Below are 16,276 nucleotides of genomic sequence, written 5' to 3'. Positions count from 1 at the left end.
ACAAGATTCACCCTAAGGGGAGAATTCATATTTTGAATTTTAAAAAATCTAACTTTAATATAATAGACAAAAGTTATCAAGAAAAAGCTGCCATAATGACGTTATTATTAGCCCACGAAATAGAGACCCCTGAAGTAGCCCAAAACACTGCAGAGTGCAAAGCCTAATTGTGATGCCTCTTATAATTATTCTTCCCTTTTATGCCAGTGAATTTCATTTATTGCCACTAAAATTGATATCCTATCTGATCAATACAATACCTTTGTGATCAGCCATATGTTAGCCAGAGGCCACAGTGTTGATGGGACACTTAGATCCCGATAGTCCTTTCTTCTGGGAAGTGACTTCCTTATTTTATCCATGGCAACAGAGACATGAAAAACTCTCTGGGGATCAGCCTAAACATATTAAAAAAAACAAAAGCATTACTGTAATTGGTATTTTAAATTAATACCACCAGCAAAGTTCAGCAAATACTACAAAATGCCTGCTATGTACTATACAATCTTAGCATTCTACTGCAGACACAGTATTTTGTACTGTACAGGTTCTGAGTAAGATGATTTGGCCAACTGATGTAAGTATACATGAAAAAATATTTGTGTATTATGCTAATCCCAATAAATAAACAGGATTACAACATATTATGGTTTCATCAATTTAAGGGCTGAGTGCGTCTTGGCACCCAAGAATCCCAAACAAGACACCGAGCACTGTTGCATTCTCCTAAGTGCAGACCTTCATACTAGTCTCCCCCTTGCTCTGAAAGGTAACTAACCTGCACTAGGTCTAAATGCAGTGCAACATACTTCTTCCCGCACATCTACAGTGATAGACAGAAAATGGTCCTACAATATTGATTATGTGACCTGTATGTTAAAACCTCACATTAGAAGAACAGTTACAGTGGAACAGATACATTATTTTAGCTATGCTGTAGATTGAATCAACTAATGTACTTAATATTGTACTAACCAATTACAACTAATGTTAATGTAATTAAAATAAAAACTATAAGAATACTTAAAAATCTGGTATATAGTAATTTAATCATTATAACTTTGAAGTTACATGTTCCTACTCTAGTAGTGAGAATTGCCCCTGCCAATCAACTAATAATTTTCTAAGTATTTGAATATGGAGATAATAATCTGAAAGAGGCTCTCACTTTTTTAATGGAGTTTTATCCCATCAAGGCACAAAGATTTACACACACAAGTCCCATTAGTTACAGATATAAGACCATTCTGCAACAAAATTTGAATGTCCTATGATTTCTCTTCAATAAGTTTGGGATACACTAGCTAGCACAAACACTACTTGATGTTTTCACTAGAAATTATGAGTGAATGATCGAGGTATAAATCTGTATATGAGAAAAACAAGGGCCAGATCCTTGGCCCTATTAAATCTTTTCTCGCCATCCTGAAAAGACATGTAACATACAGGTCATACTGTATTCAATTCCCCAGCACCTTCAGAACTTAAGTGAGTATGACCAGCTGCAAACGAGGTAGGGAAAATTGTATTGCTCCTCCTGAAAATTGACTCTATTACCACATAGACAGACAGCTCAGTCCAGATCTCTACAATCTTATCTGCAAAATAATTTGAAAAAACTTCACAGTGTCAGACGCTGCCATGAAACGCAAATAGTCTCAGTCTAGTAGATTGTTTCCAACTCAAAACAGTTCTGTTGCTCAGAATTTTGAGTATCCTATGGAAACAGAAACCCTCTGGACATATTATATGCATCATAAATATTCAATAATAACTAATACTACAGTAGGATACTGAAACCCCAGTGAGGATCCAAGGCCTATTGTGCTGTACAAACACAAGGTCCCCACCCTGAATTCCTCCCACTTCAGCAGCTGTAGGTCACTTAGTGATTTCCAAGGATGAATGTAAGGAAGCAGGTGTTTAGGAGTCACTGTATAAATAGTTAAGGATAACAGATCATTATAACGTATCTCACAGATCAGCAGAGCAGTCTGTCACAAGACAGCATTCTTCCTCAGAGCCTTTGAATCCTTACAGGTTCCATTAGTCTTTGATGAAAGACCATCAAAACAGGCCCTTCACCCTGACAGGAAAGGAGCATGATAGCATCAAAATAGGTTTTCATTCTGATTAACAACTGAGGACCAGATCCTCAGATGGTGTAAATCAGTATAACTCCCCTGAAGCTAATGCAGCTGAAGATCTGGCCCTGAATATTTATAAGAAATGAAGATGCTGATAAAAAGGTGATAAGATCTTCTGTTATTTTTGGCTATATATATATTTTTGACAATATAAAAAAATCCCATATAAATAAAATACGCTTAGTACGCTTTTAGGAGATCAAAAATGTATATCTTTGTCAGAATAAATTGTAAGCTGCACTGGCAAAGCAGCAGAAGCAGAACATAAGTGAATACGATCGGGCATAATCTATTACTTGAAGTGAAATCTTAAAAGTCTCTATATTCAGTGACTGACAAGATCTCTTTGTCCTCAAAGAATCCTCTCTATAGAGGCACATCATGCTTCCAATAAACACTGGAGTCCATCATGTCTTAACACTTGCAATATGACCCTTGTTAATATGTTTGAGGAAAGAAAAGCTTTTGAATGAACCACATTATTCAACATCTTAATAAGCTTCTAAGACAAGGCTGTAGTAACAAAAAACAATGTTCTGCTTCCTATTGTTAATAGGAAGTGAAAGGAAATGAATAGACTCATTGTTCACCCTCAGAATCCCACCTGGATGGAATTATACTTATTTTAAATGAGACTGTGTGTAAATTAGCAGTGTTTCATCTGTAATATAACGACTACTGATGTATAAGTCAAAACACTCACTTTTCAATGACTGCTTCCATGAAATTTATGACCCAAATATTTTGTATAACCACAACGAGACAGCATTAATGAAGAAATACAGATTAATATAATGGAGATTTAACCTAGGATTTCTGTATTGGAAGTGCTATACACTTCTAACAAGTCTGAAATACAATGATCAGTATCTCTTGTGATTAGGATAAAATTCAATGGATCAACAGTAATTCAAATAAGGACAATGTAGTTATTGCAGATGATATTGGTCCTATGTACTTGGCGAGGCGATTAAAGTTTCACTGGAAATAAATTACTTCTTTGATTTCAAGTACAGAGTCTCCAACAGAACCATTTTTAAACCATAGAGATGCAGTAATGAAACTATCTGCCAAGAGCTTGTGCCCACACGCATCAGCTATGTTGGTGGGGCTTCTGAATTGCAAATGAACAGAAAAGCCTAATCAGAAAGGATGTTCAGAACCCAAACTAAGCACCCAAAAAGAAGGGGGGGAAACAAAAATCCCAGCCTGAAATGAGATATTAGATAAGAATAGTGATGTGGGAAAAATGTGTTGTTGACTTCTAATCCACTCCCTTCTGAAAGCAAATGGAGTGAAGCATATTATTGAGGCTGGCAAAGCAGCAGAAGCATAACATAAACACATTTGGCACAGACATATTTGATTTCATATTACCCATTAGCCAGCAGCAGACAGATCAGAGGTTTCACCACAACTGGGTGGAAGATTGGTTGGGTTGGAATTAGACACAAGTATCATTATGCTGTGTGCCTCTTTGTATAACACCTGCTGCAAGCCCCTATATTCTTGTTATCACTACCACAGGTTTTAATCTTTTAACATTTGGTTTAGTGGTGCAGCAGTGAGGAAGAACTGGCCCTTTGTATTCATCACAGGCTGGCACCCAGGACTAACACCATGCTGTTCATCAGGAGATAATAAAGCTGGACAGTACCCAAGTGACACTAGATAAAGAAGCAACAGCATGTTCCTCTCACCAGCCTAAGATCATGTTAAAAACCTGCAGAGCTTGAGGCAATGGCACCCCATAGAAGCAACACTGGCCATTAACTTTCTTATTTGAGATTTCACCTTCTTTATTATATTTGACAGTTTTGCTTCAGACTAGCAGCCCATGACAGTGAACTGAAGAAATGTGACTTGAGTGAGTTAGTGTGCTCAAAAAAGCATTAGAAATGGCCTTGAAAAATTATATTCATAGCATGTGCTGTGATACGCTAAGCTGTACTATCACATACCACACAGTACCTTGTTTCTACGACACATGCTATTAAACATAAGCCCACAAATAGAAGCGAGCAATACATCCATTCCACCCTCTAATAAAATTATTACTTTAAAATTCTTTCTTTCAGAAAAAAGGCAAAGGGATAAAGCATATAGTGTAGCCAAAAACAATAATATTGGAAATTGTACAAGCAAAGCCAAGTTATCATAGAGAACAACATCTGAAAAAATTCATTTACTAACATTAGCTGAGACTTGGTCTGTAAAAAGGGACTTGTTACTTTACTGTTATTATTTACAGCTAGTGATTCTCAACCAGTGGTACACGTACCCCTGAGGGTATGCAGAGGTCTTCTGGGGTTACATCAACTCATCTAGTTATTTGCCTAGTTTTACAACAGGCTACATAAAAGCCTCTAGTGAAGTCAGTACAAACTAAAATTTCAGGCAGACTATGATTTGTTTATACTGCTCTATATTCTATACACTGAAATGTAAGTACAATATTTATATTTCAATTGATTTATTTTATAATTATATGGTATAAATGTGAAAGTAAGCAATTTTTCAGTAATAGTGTGCTGTGACACTTGTATTTTTATGTCTGATTTTGTAAGCAAGTAGTTTTTAAGTAAGGTGAAACTTGGGGTATGCAAGACAAATCAGATTCCTGAAAGGGACACAGTAGTCTGGAAATTTTGAGAGCCACTGATTTACACAGCACTAATATATAAATGCATTTAAGTGAGCTGACTGTAGGTATTATGGCACATTGTGAATGATACATTTTTATATTGAGGAGGAATTCTCTAAGGGAGTGATAGCACTGAAGTTACAAGGGCAGATTAATTGACTGAAAGCAATGTAAGGAGATGCAAATTACACATCTCTTTGAGAGCTTGGGTCTTGTGGAGGAGTCACCCTTAGAAGGACAGGTGAGAATCTTAGCTATCCTCAACCCTGTTTCCTGCCCGCAGTAATGGTAACAGATTTAACTATCGACAGGGCAATATAGGAGCCTTACTGGTAGAGGCTGCTCAGAGGATGTACTGAATCCATGCATTGTTTAACCATTCTGGCCACACCTTTTTGGCTTTCTGAAGAGGGCTGACCCTCTAGAGGCCTTTTGGTAGAGGAGACGTTGTTGCTATTTCTCAGTGCTGTAGTCTTGCCTCTTCTCTAGCTATACCCTAATGACAACAGCAGGGAAGTTCTATGCCACTGAAGGTTATCCCCTGCAGTAGGGTGATTCTCCTCTGCCCAGTTACGTCAGCTTTCTAACCAGAATCCAAGCTGACTGTGTTAAACTTAAAGGAAATATTACTTTATTACTTTCTTTCCTTTTGTCAAATTGTCTTTCAAGAGATGACTAATGACCAAATAAGAGAAAGAGATTGATAAATATGTGGTTCTCCTCTCACTTATATCAGTGTAATTCAAGAATAATTCCAATGAAATCAGTAGAACTACACTAGTATATTACTGGTGCAAATGAGAGGAGAAACAGGCAAGTGGCATCAGTGGTTTCTGCAACTACTATAGGGAAAAGTGGCAAGAGAAAAAGTTCTCTTATTTTATCTTCCTCCATGTGAATTTTTTTCCAGGCATTGGAATAGAGAATGTCCAAGAAGATGATTGGTCAGCATCAATTTTTTAAAAAACATTATCTAAAGTCACATTGCTGCTGTCTTTAATGGGCTATAAGACTGATTCTTTGAATTCAAAATTACTTGACTTTGATAAAAAGTAGAATCTCTTGGTGGATGTACAAATGCATTGGAATTTAATATTGTAGAGCTTCAGAGAATGATATCTTAAAGATTAATTTGCATTATTAATATAGTGCTACTTCATATCACAGAATAAAAAGAATAACCTCAAAACAGCTAATATGTAATATTAGTGAGTTACCATTATCTGAAGAGTTTTAGAATTTATACTAGATGCTGAATTCAAGGTGAGATTTTTAAAGCACCTGAAGTGAGTTCTGAGCACAAACTGACATCCATTTGGGTGCTTCTGAAAACCCCTCCTCTTCACCACACTGTTAAATATTTTAGAATCCCATTAAAGAATAGGTCATCTATCATGCTCATCCATCTTCTTTTTAAGCTGAAATTTAATTTGTGACACTCATTTCTATTACTGACAGAGAGACAGTTATACAAGTAGTGCAAAGGTTTTCTAAAATATAACGGATGATGGTGGTTCATATCTTTTTGGACTTGGCCAGGATTACTACATCATGCCAGAGAAGATTTCTGAATCATTGATCAGAGTTTCTATCAGTAGGCATTTAGGCTTCAGTATTTCTTTTCTGGCTAAACTGTGTTATTGTTGAACACTATATTATATATGATAATATAATAAGATTAATAATCTTTCAACAAATACATATAGCTTAATATTCAGAATATAAATATTCTGAATATGAACCTGCTGAAACTTTTTTTGAATGAGTATCAAAATGAAAGTGATGACAGATTTGGATGAATGGTTTGGAAGATGATGTATTATTTCATATTTCCTGAATATGAATAGTTTAGTTCCTGAAAGGAGAGTTGCTTGGATAGCTATGCTTGGATTTCATATCTTCTTTAAAACAAGATACAGAAACTTCAAGTGAGAATATTGTCAAATGGTGATAGCAATGACTTACTTGCCAGTGAAACAATATGTACCAGTGCAATGTGACTTTTTTCTTAGTACTCTTTTTTAATATTGACAGCCTTCGTGTGACATGTTTAGAAGACTTGAATTTGACAAAATAATTGTATTAAAAGTATTAAACAGTTAAAGCAGGACTCAGGTGGTACTTAGGACATGAGCTGGATCTCTGCACATGGTGAATTTTATCCAACGTTGATTGACTGAGTAGAATATACAACTTCCTTTAACATTAGTGGGAACTGAGGACTTAAAGCCCTATACAGCACCTTGAAATTTTACCATTAGGTCACAAATATGAGTGAAACAATTCAGGAACTTGTGCACTAAAGTTTAAATTGCTCTTCATATTCAGTAAAAGGTCAAGCATATAGAAGTGTATGTAAGGTCCAAAATTATAGTTTCTCCAAGACTTCCTTTGTTAAAAGTACAATATGATGAATTTCACAAAAGCAGTATGAATGGACAAATAACCTGACCTGAGAAAGTGCCCAAGGATGACATCTGCTGATGGCCGTCTATCTCACCTTGCTGATGTATAGGCCAATCTTCCTCACCGGTGACAAAAGAGCAACAGGTTGTAATTGTCAAGGTTATCTGTAGCCCCAGATGTACGCATTGGGATTGTATGTCATAAATTCTACTCAGTGGGTAATGTTTTATTTTTAATCTTCTATTGACAAGTAACAGCTAGGGGTTGAGCAATAGTATCTATATTTGAAGTCAATTTTAAAATGTATGTATCCAGAACATCTGAGCCTTTTCCTTTTTAGTGTGTAATCTTCTTAGTGTCTTCTGCACCTCATTGAGCTCCAAAGTTCGCAAATACAAAATACTGTAGATATCCAGCATCTCTGCCCTGAATTTAGCTTTAAAGGAGTCTCTCTTGGATATCAAATTATCATTCACAATACACTGTTCATCCCCAGATGTGTAATTGTTGAATCTCTCACCCTGTTTCAAAATGTATAAGCCTCAATAGGTTAGTACAGTTGTAGTTTTTAAGCTTATATTAACTATCCCATTCTCTGTCTCCTAAGGTTTGTGTCTCATTTTATTGTAGGTAGTTATTACTAATATTCAGTTGTTTTATCTTTTACCCTATTGCTGATCTATAGATTTATGCATCTCAAGGTCACTTTGGAACCTGTTTATACCAGACACTAGAAGCATAATCAATACAACATGCTAACATATAAACAATATCAGGTAACATAAAAATGGTGCTTTAGATAACCATAGTTTAAACACAGTAAACTATGCTGTTGCCCCACTCCACAGAAAACAATGCTTTGCATTGTCACAGAGGAATCCCTGCAGAATACAGATCGGTGCAGATTGCTCCCCTAAATGCCTCTCCTGGCATCATGTCTGTGTTCCCCCATCGCAGCAGAACTGGTGCAGTTCTGCTGTCTGTTGAACTTTATTTGCCATTGGGGGTCAGGAACAAGGTTTGTCTCAATATTATTATTTATATCACTATGCTGTGCTTGGCACTGTCTAAAGTGAGAGACAATCCCTGCTCTAAGGAGTTTACATTTTAAATAGACAAGAAAGACAACATGTGGAAGAGGAAACAGGCTCAGGGAAGTAAAGTGACTTTCCCATGATCACACAGCCAGTCAGTGGTTCAGTAAAGAATAGAATGCATGTCTTCTAAGTCCCAGGCCACTTCCTTCCCCTCTGGACTAAACTGCCTCTTCATTTCTGAAGAATCTATGTGAAGAATCTTTAACTGACTCAATGTAAAAAGGTGCATGACAGCTTTAAAATTGTACTCTATTCACTTTCTAAGTAAACTTAAAGTAGTCACAGTAACTGGCTCAATTTAAATGATATGAACAATCAAGATGACTTTACTCAGGCAAGACAAGAGGTTTTATATGAATATATTAGATTAGGACCTGGGTCTACTTTTTCATTTACCAGATATACTTGATTTGATAAGTGAGGCTTATATGCTTATTCCTTCTGTATCATAGTACTTTAAATGCAAACAAAAATTACAGTATCAAAATGAAATTCTGAACTCAAAATTTATACAAACACCAAAATATAAGCACCAAATAATACTTACTATATTAGACTAATAATTTGGATTTTCTTTCATTTAGAAATCTATTGTAAAAAGCAAGGATGTAAATATGTTAACCTTTGGAGTGTTTGCATTTATGGGAGACTTGTTACATCAATAAAATTAGAACATTCAAAATGTTAACTTGCACAAAATAGGAAGTGAAAGTCAGGTATATAAAAAGTCATACTTAATCTATGTAACAATTTTGTGCTAACACAAAAGAATATGCTTACCTTGTATTGCTTAAAATGGCTATCCATGTCCACCTTTTCCAAGTTTTGAAGTGTCTGGTGGTTTGTGCACTGGAAGCTGTCTGGAAATTCTGTACACGTTTCCCAGCTGAGAATAAACAAAGTCATTAAAAGATTCTTTATTGGGACTTTTTATTTTAAGATTACTACTACAGCTTCTATATTTAAAATAAAAATTACATATTTTCAGATATGTGTGTTAGCATATAATTAATACTTACAACCAGTAAAAAAGTACAAGCAATGCTTAGTAGAAGGTGTGCTAATTTAAATATTATAAATTATACAGAGTCTTAAATCAAAGTTAAATCTAAAATCCAATGGACAAAATTTTGACACTTTTGTCCCAATCATTTGGTCCAACCAAATTGTACTTGGTGCAAGGAACCCAAAGGGGTAGAGAAAAGATGGTTGTATACTACTTTTGCTCTCTCCTGATCAGAGGCCATTCATGGACTAATTTGACCCCTAGTACAACTTAAAGCAGTTCCAAGATTGCTCTTAATGATGGCAGGAGTAATGGCCATTTCAACACCCAGGAATCACTGGAGTACAGCAACACTCCAACCACATTCTATCTCCTAGTCACATTTCTAACACCCGCCCCACACAATGAGCTGCAGAGTGGGGGCAGTGAGGGTGATACTGACCCAACTTTGCTGGCTCTTTGCCTGAAGGGGAATCCTAGTTTTGCTATTGACTTCAATGGGACCAGGATTTCACCCAATATTTGTAAAAAAAAAACCACAATTTTTGTGTAATGGGAAGTAGATTAACAGGACAACAAAACTGCACATTTTCATTTTTAGGTCATCCCTTTGTTATATGAAAAGGAGATGTTACCCCATACTGATATAAAATCAGAAATAAAATTAGCTCTGATTTACACATTTTAAGTCTACATGATTATATAAATGTTTATGCTTATGTATTCATACACTTTAGACATCCCACATATAAAAGTTTCTCATATGGTGCAAGACTCCCTATTTTCCTGTCCCTCCTATCTCATCCAAGCAACAGTGGGTATATAAGGGACAGTAGGACCTGGAGGCTACAGTGAAATGGAAGCTGTAGCTAGAGACTCTCAGAGAGAGGCACCAGTACTTACTCTGGTGGACCTTAACAATTCTGCAGTAGGCAGAAAGGTGGGCAGTACCAACAGAGAATAAAAGAGGAACTAATTTGATAGGCTGCTATTGTTATGGAGTAGGGATTGGAAGGCAGGCTGCAGAATCAGCAGAGTGAAGTGAATTTTTGATTGTGACAGTTAGTCCTAATTAAAATTTTTAAATTGATATGCACATGTAATGGTGGAAATATAGGCTCTGATTTTGCAGACATTTATGCACTTGAGTAGCCTTGATCAGATGAGTAACCTCTTTAAATTGAATCGGACTACTCACGTGCTTAATGTTATTTACTCATGTGCATAACTGTTTCCAGTAATGAGGCCCAGAGTATGAAATTTACATAAAGTATTGATAAATGCACAGGCAGCTATTTAGCTGACTACCTTTATTTTCAGCATTTTAACATGTTAAAATGAAATGTTTAATAGGTAAATGTTTTAAAATGCATTTTAGCAAACGTAAATGCAAAGTCTTTTATTTATATTTCAATAAGAGTACTGGAACTAAAATATATTAGTGACTCAACCAGGGGCAGATTAGGCTTTTGTGGGACCCCTGGGCCAGAGCAAGTAGGGGCACGTCCCCACCTCTTCTGCCTGCAGTCTCCCCCCGTTCCCCATCCCCTGCCCCAGCACTCCTCTGGGGAAATGGGGTTGGGGTAGGGGCTTGCCATGCCCACCCGGTACTCCTGCCAGGGAATGAGGGGAGCAGGGTCGGGGAGCGGGAGCTTGCCCCGCTCCACCCGCCTGCCCATCGCTCCAGCTAGGGAATGGGGTCAGGGTGCGGTGGCTTTCCCCACTTGCCTGGCACTCCAGCTGGAGAGTGGGGTCGGGGCGCAAGGGCTTGTTCCGCTCCATCGGCCTGCCCAGTGTTCCAGCTGGGGGCGCATATTTTTCTGGAGCCCCATGGCCCGTTGGCCCTGTGGCTAATCCGCCACTAGACTCAATACGTCTTTATTGAAATTACCCATTAAACTGTTGCAGAAAAAAACATGGATAACAGCCTCCTACTTGTTTTAGTCACATATTGTAAAATTTGAAGGATGAGATATAATAAATTTATTTTTTTACAACTATTGAAACCTCATTAAGAGCTGATGATGAAGTACTGATGTGTTGTACTGTGCACAGAAATAATGCTAGAAATTGTCACATTTATAGGAAGATTTGCAGATTAGCTTTTCAACATTTTAATCGTCCTCTATATGTCTCCCTTTCTTTCTCTGTAATCCTGGGTTTAGGGTTTCAGAGAACTTTGAAAAAGCAGAAGTTAATATACTTGTCACATCCAGGCAGCAGATCAACATTAGGATTAAGAAGAGTTTTATAAATAACTGTGATACCATCCTTTTCAGCTGCAGTCACTCTGTCAAAGGTAAAACTTAGAACATGGTTTAAGGGAGACCTGCAAAATGGAAATAAAATCAAAGATGATCTTTCTGAAACGAAATCAAACAGCTTCAAAAACAATAATGAGATTATACATACAAAGGCAGTGAACATAATGCTGTTGAAAGAACAAAGACAGAAAATATTAAAACCCACTGCATTTTATATGTCGAAAAGAACATTAGTAATCTAGGTTTCAGAGTAGCAACTGTGTTAGTCTGTATTCGCAAAAAGAAAAGGAGTACTTGTGGCACCTTAGAGACTAACAAATTTATTTGAGCATAAGATTTCGTGAGCTACAGCTCACTTCATCGGATGCGCATTCTAAGGTGTCACAAGGTGTTCTAAGGTGTTCTTTTATTAGTAATCTAGTAGCCACTCTGGCTTTAGTCTTTAGTTCAGGTGCTTCCATCTCAGATACTAATTCTCTCCCCAGACATCTTCTTGTCTTTATTAACCTATAGGTTATGGACAGCAACCAAATTGAATTAGTCTTGCAATATTAGCTCTTCTACTGGAATAAATAACTATTTGGAAAGAAAGAAATCAGTATTATGATCAGCACCCAGGTAATCATCTAAGGATAATTGAATAAGATTGAGATTAATGTTCATGAACAATAACTAAATAATATAAATATATTTTATTTTGATAAAACAGAGACAAATTATGTATTATTTTGTCAAAATACAATAATAAATACGAGTTTGTTTAATTAGCTGAACCTTAATAGGAGAAATCCAGTGAGGTCTGTGACTAATAGATCAACCTTTAAACTGATATATTCCTTTATACGTCTCATAGTTGTAAGCAACATTACATTAAAATCTAATAAAGCATGAATAACTTACACATTTATACTCTTGTTAGTAAAGTTTCTTTTAAAGGGACACAGTCAACTTTTAAAATCCTATTTCCATATTAATATTTTTACTTTCAAGTAACAACTAGACTAAGTAAACTGAAATAAATTAGAGATAAATATACTTTCTCTATTTCTTTTCTAATTTGTTTACTTTGTGCATTTGATAGCACTTTTGTATATTCATAGTTTCACTGTTTCCACTGTAGAGTCAATTTCCAGTTGTTCATTTGAGTCTTTTATATAGCAACAAAGGAAAAAACACATTCAGACAATCAGAGATCCTGGCTAAGGGTTTGTGGTTTGTATGTTTTTTTTTTAAAATGTAAGAGGTATTTAGGGGGCAGCTCAACTTAACAAAAATACTTTTATTTCATTTTGGTGAAAATAGCCAGTTTTGAGTTGTCAGTGTCACTTTAAACAAAGAAAACAGTAATACGCTGAACAACAATTCTAAAAATGTGTCAAAACACACGTATAACAAAATGTATGCTATTTGCATACTCTCCTACTCTGCTTTTGAGGGAAGCAAGAGTTTGAGAAATTAGAAAAAGCAAAATTATTTTTAAAATCAGACTAATATAAATTTCAATTGTTATTTATCATGTTGTAGTTTATTATCCACTGTTATGGAAATTATTAAATACTATACTCCGTTAACGCTGGCAATTTGAAGATGTATAAAAGAATGGCTAAGAGAAGTCATTTTCTGGAATATTCACTAAAAACAATGGTTGTATTTTCTGTTTATTCCAAGAATGACGCCAGTGACAAGTTCAGTTTTGGGTGAAACAGTTATGTACAGGAATTGTTTGTACAGAAATTTAATCTGTCATAATACATAGGAAAAGTGAAATGTCATCAATAAACTACTCAATTACTTTTTCAGATTGCGCTGTACATCCAGAGACTTGCCATAAATCTGACATAACCCTGTTCCCAGCAGAGTAGAAGTGTAAAGAATTAGTATGAGAAGAAAAAATAGATTTTTGTTTGCTAAAGGGAAAATAAGAGAACTTGAATCGGTATTCATCACAAGATTCAGAATGGCAGCCGTGTTAGTCTGTATCCGTAAAAAGAAAAGGAGTATTTGTGGCATCTTAGAGACTAACAAATTTATTAGAGCATAAGCTTTCATGAAGAATTGCCACTTTTAGGTCTGTAATCGAGTGACCAAAGAGACTGAAGTGTTTTCCGACCGGTTTTTGAATGTTATAATTCTTGATGTCTGATTTGTGTCCATTTATTCTTTTATGTAGAGACTGTCCAGTTTGGCCAATGTACGTAGCAGAAGGGGCATTGCTGGCACATGATGGCATATATCACATTGGTAGATGTGCAGGTGAATGAGCCTCTGATAGTGTGGCTGATGCAATTAGGCCCTATGATGGTTTCCCCTGAATAGATATATGGACACAGTTGGCAATGGGCTTTGTTGCAAGGATAGGTTCCTGGGTTAGTGTTTTTGTTGTGTGGTGTGTGGTTGCTGGTGAGTATTTGCTTCAGGTTGGGGGGCTGTCTGTAAGCAAGGACTGGCCTGTCTCCCAAGATCTGTGAGAGTGATGGGTCATCCTTCAGGATAGGTTGTAGATCCTTGATGATGCATTGGAGAGGTTTTAGTTGGGGGCTGAAGGTGATGGCTATTGGCATTCTGTTATTTTGTTTGTTGGGCCTGTCCTGTAGTAGGTAATTTCTGGGTACTCTTTTGGCTTTGCCAATCTGTTTCTTCACTTCAGTGAGTGGGTATTGTAGTTGTAAGAACGCTTGATAGAGATCTTGTAGGTGTTTGTCTCTGTCTGAGGGGTTGGAGCAAATGCAGTTATATCGTAGAGCTTGGCTGTAGACAATGGATCCTGTGGTGTGGTCTGGATTACAGACCTAAAAGTGGCAATTCTTCAACAAAAAAACTTCAAAAACAGACTCCAAGGAGAGACTGCTGAATTGGGATTAATTTGCAAACTGGTTACAATTAATTTAGGCTTAAATAAAGACTGGGAGTGGATGTGTCATTACACAAAGTAAAACTATTGCCCTTGTTTATTTCTCCTCCTACTGTTCTTGTAAACTGCTGGAAATGCCCCATCTTGATTATCATTACAAAAGGTTCCCTGCCCCCCCCCCGTCCCCTCTCCTGTTGGTAATAGCTCACCTTTCCTGGTCACTCTTGTTACAGTGTGTATGGTAACACCCATTGTTTCATATTCTCTGTGTACATAAAATCTCTCCACTATATTTTCCACTGCATGCATCCGATGAAGTGAGCTGTAGCTCATGAAAGCTTATGCTCTAATAAATTTGTTAGTCTCTAAGGTGCCACAAGTGCTCCTTTTCTTATCACAAAATTGTGTTCTTATCTGCTGCTGAATATGTATTAGTAAATATGAGCTCTATGCAAAACTTTACATATGAAGTTTATATTATGTCTTAAAGAAAAGGAGTACTTGTGGCACCTTAGAGACTAACAAATTTATTTGAGCATAAGCTTTTGTGAGCTACAGCTCACTTCTTCGGAAGTGAGCTGTAGCTCACGAAAGTTTATGCTCAAATAAATTTGTTAGTCTCTAAAGTGAGCTGTAGCTCACAAAAGCTTATGCTCAAATAAATTTGTTAGTCTCTAAGGTGCCACAAGTACTCCTTTTCTTTTTGCGAATACAGAGTAACACGGCTGCTACTCTGAAACCTATATTATGTCTTGTATATTTTACAGTTTTCTGACTGCACAGCAAGTTTTATTATTACTATTAATAATGTATTCTATGGCAGTGCCCAAAATCCCAGTCAGAATAGGAGTCATATTCTGCTAGCCACGTTTCAAGCACAGATATCAAAGAGAAGATAAGCAAACTGCTTCCTTGACAATAATTAATGGAAACAGTGAACTGTTTTAAAAGCTTGTAAAATCATGCTAAAATGCTGGAAATAGCTGATTAAGTTTCAAAATATAAACCCCTAGAAAAGCTCATAATAATTCCTAAATCTTATCAGTAAAACAGACCGAAGTATTGATAAATGACTTCAATGGGAGTTTTGCCTGGATGTGTCTCATGGTGTTTTACCAGTCTGAATACAGGAAATACTTAGCCCAAGTAGTTAGAAAATGCCAACATTAAGTCTGTGTTTTGTAGGATTCTAGATAAATATCATGGTCTTGACTAGCTAAGAATTAGGAGCCAGATCTGTAAAGATATTTAGATGCTTAAAGATGTGGATAAACATCTAATGGGACTCTCAAAAGCACCTAGGCACCTAACTCCCTTTGATTTCAATGGAATTTAGGCACCTGAGCACTTCTGATAATCCTGTTATGAATCTAATTGCATCTTTAGGCACCTAAATATCTTTTAAAATATGGCCGTATCTGTCTTATTCTCATTTAAAAACAATATTCCACATAATGTTATTCATTGGATTATTCTCATTTTCTCTTTCTGCTTCTTTATCACTTTGTCCATTTCAAAATAAAAAATATGATGTCACCATAGATTTAATCAAATTATTCACCTTTAATCTTCTTCTAAATAACTACAAAAGGTACTTAGTAAATTAGTCAAAAATTGCTAACATTTCAGAAGTTATCACTGATTCCAAGTATGCAGCTGTATTCTAGTCACAATGTAATTAGATTGTCTTCAAGGTTGCTAGTGATAAAACTCACAATATCTTTAGCAAGTATTCTGTCAATTATTTGGGTTTAAAATGTTTAAGTACTTTTTATTTAAAAGTCTGTTGAAACCTGGAACAGATTTTCTGCAATGTGTTAAACATGTTCAACGTTATCTTCAAATCAGTGTTCCAGATATT

The 16,276-nt window shown here is 36.1% G+C and overlaps 1 protein-coding gene across 1 annotated transcript in view; it reads right to left on the bottom strand.

The window, feature by feature from the left end:
- Window positions 1–16,276, bottom strand: part of DCDC1 (doublecortin domain containing 1) — a 421,814-nt gene that overhangs the window by 188,169 nt on the left and 217,369 nt on the right. Inside the window, 3 exon segments of the mRNA XM_043516908.1 lie at window positions 261–398; window positions 9,075–9,180; window positions 11,504–11,629. Coding sequence (XP_043372843.1) covers window positions 261–398; window positions 9,075–9,180; window positions 11,504–11,629 — 370 coding nt within the window.

Source organism: Dermochelys coriacea, chromosome 6, assembly GCF_009764565.3.
Source record: "Dermochelys coriacea isolate rDerCor1 chromosome 6, rDerCor1.pri.v4, whole genome shotgun sequence".
NCBI classification, from domain to species: Eukaryota; Metazoa; Chordata; order Testudines; family Dermochelyidae; genus Dermochelys; species Dermochelys coriacea.
This window is presented reverse-complemented; position numbering and strand designations above follow the sequence as displayed.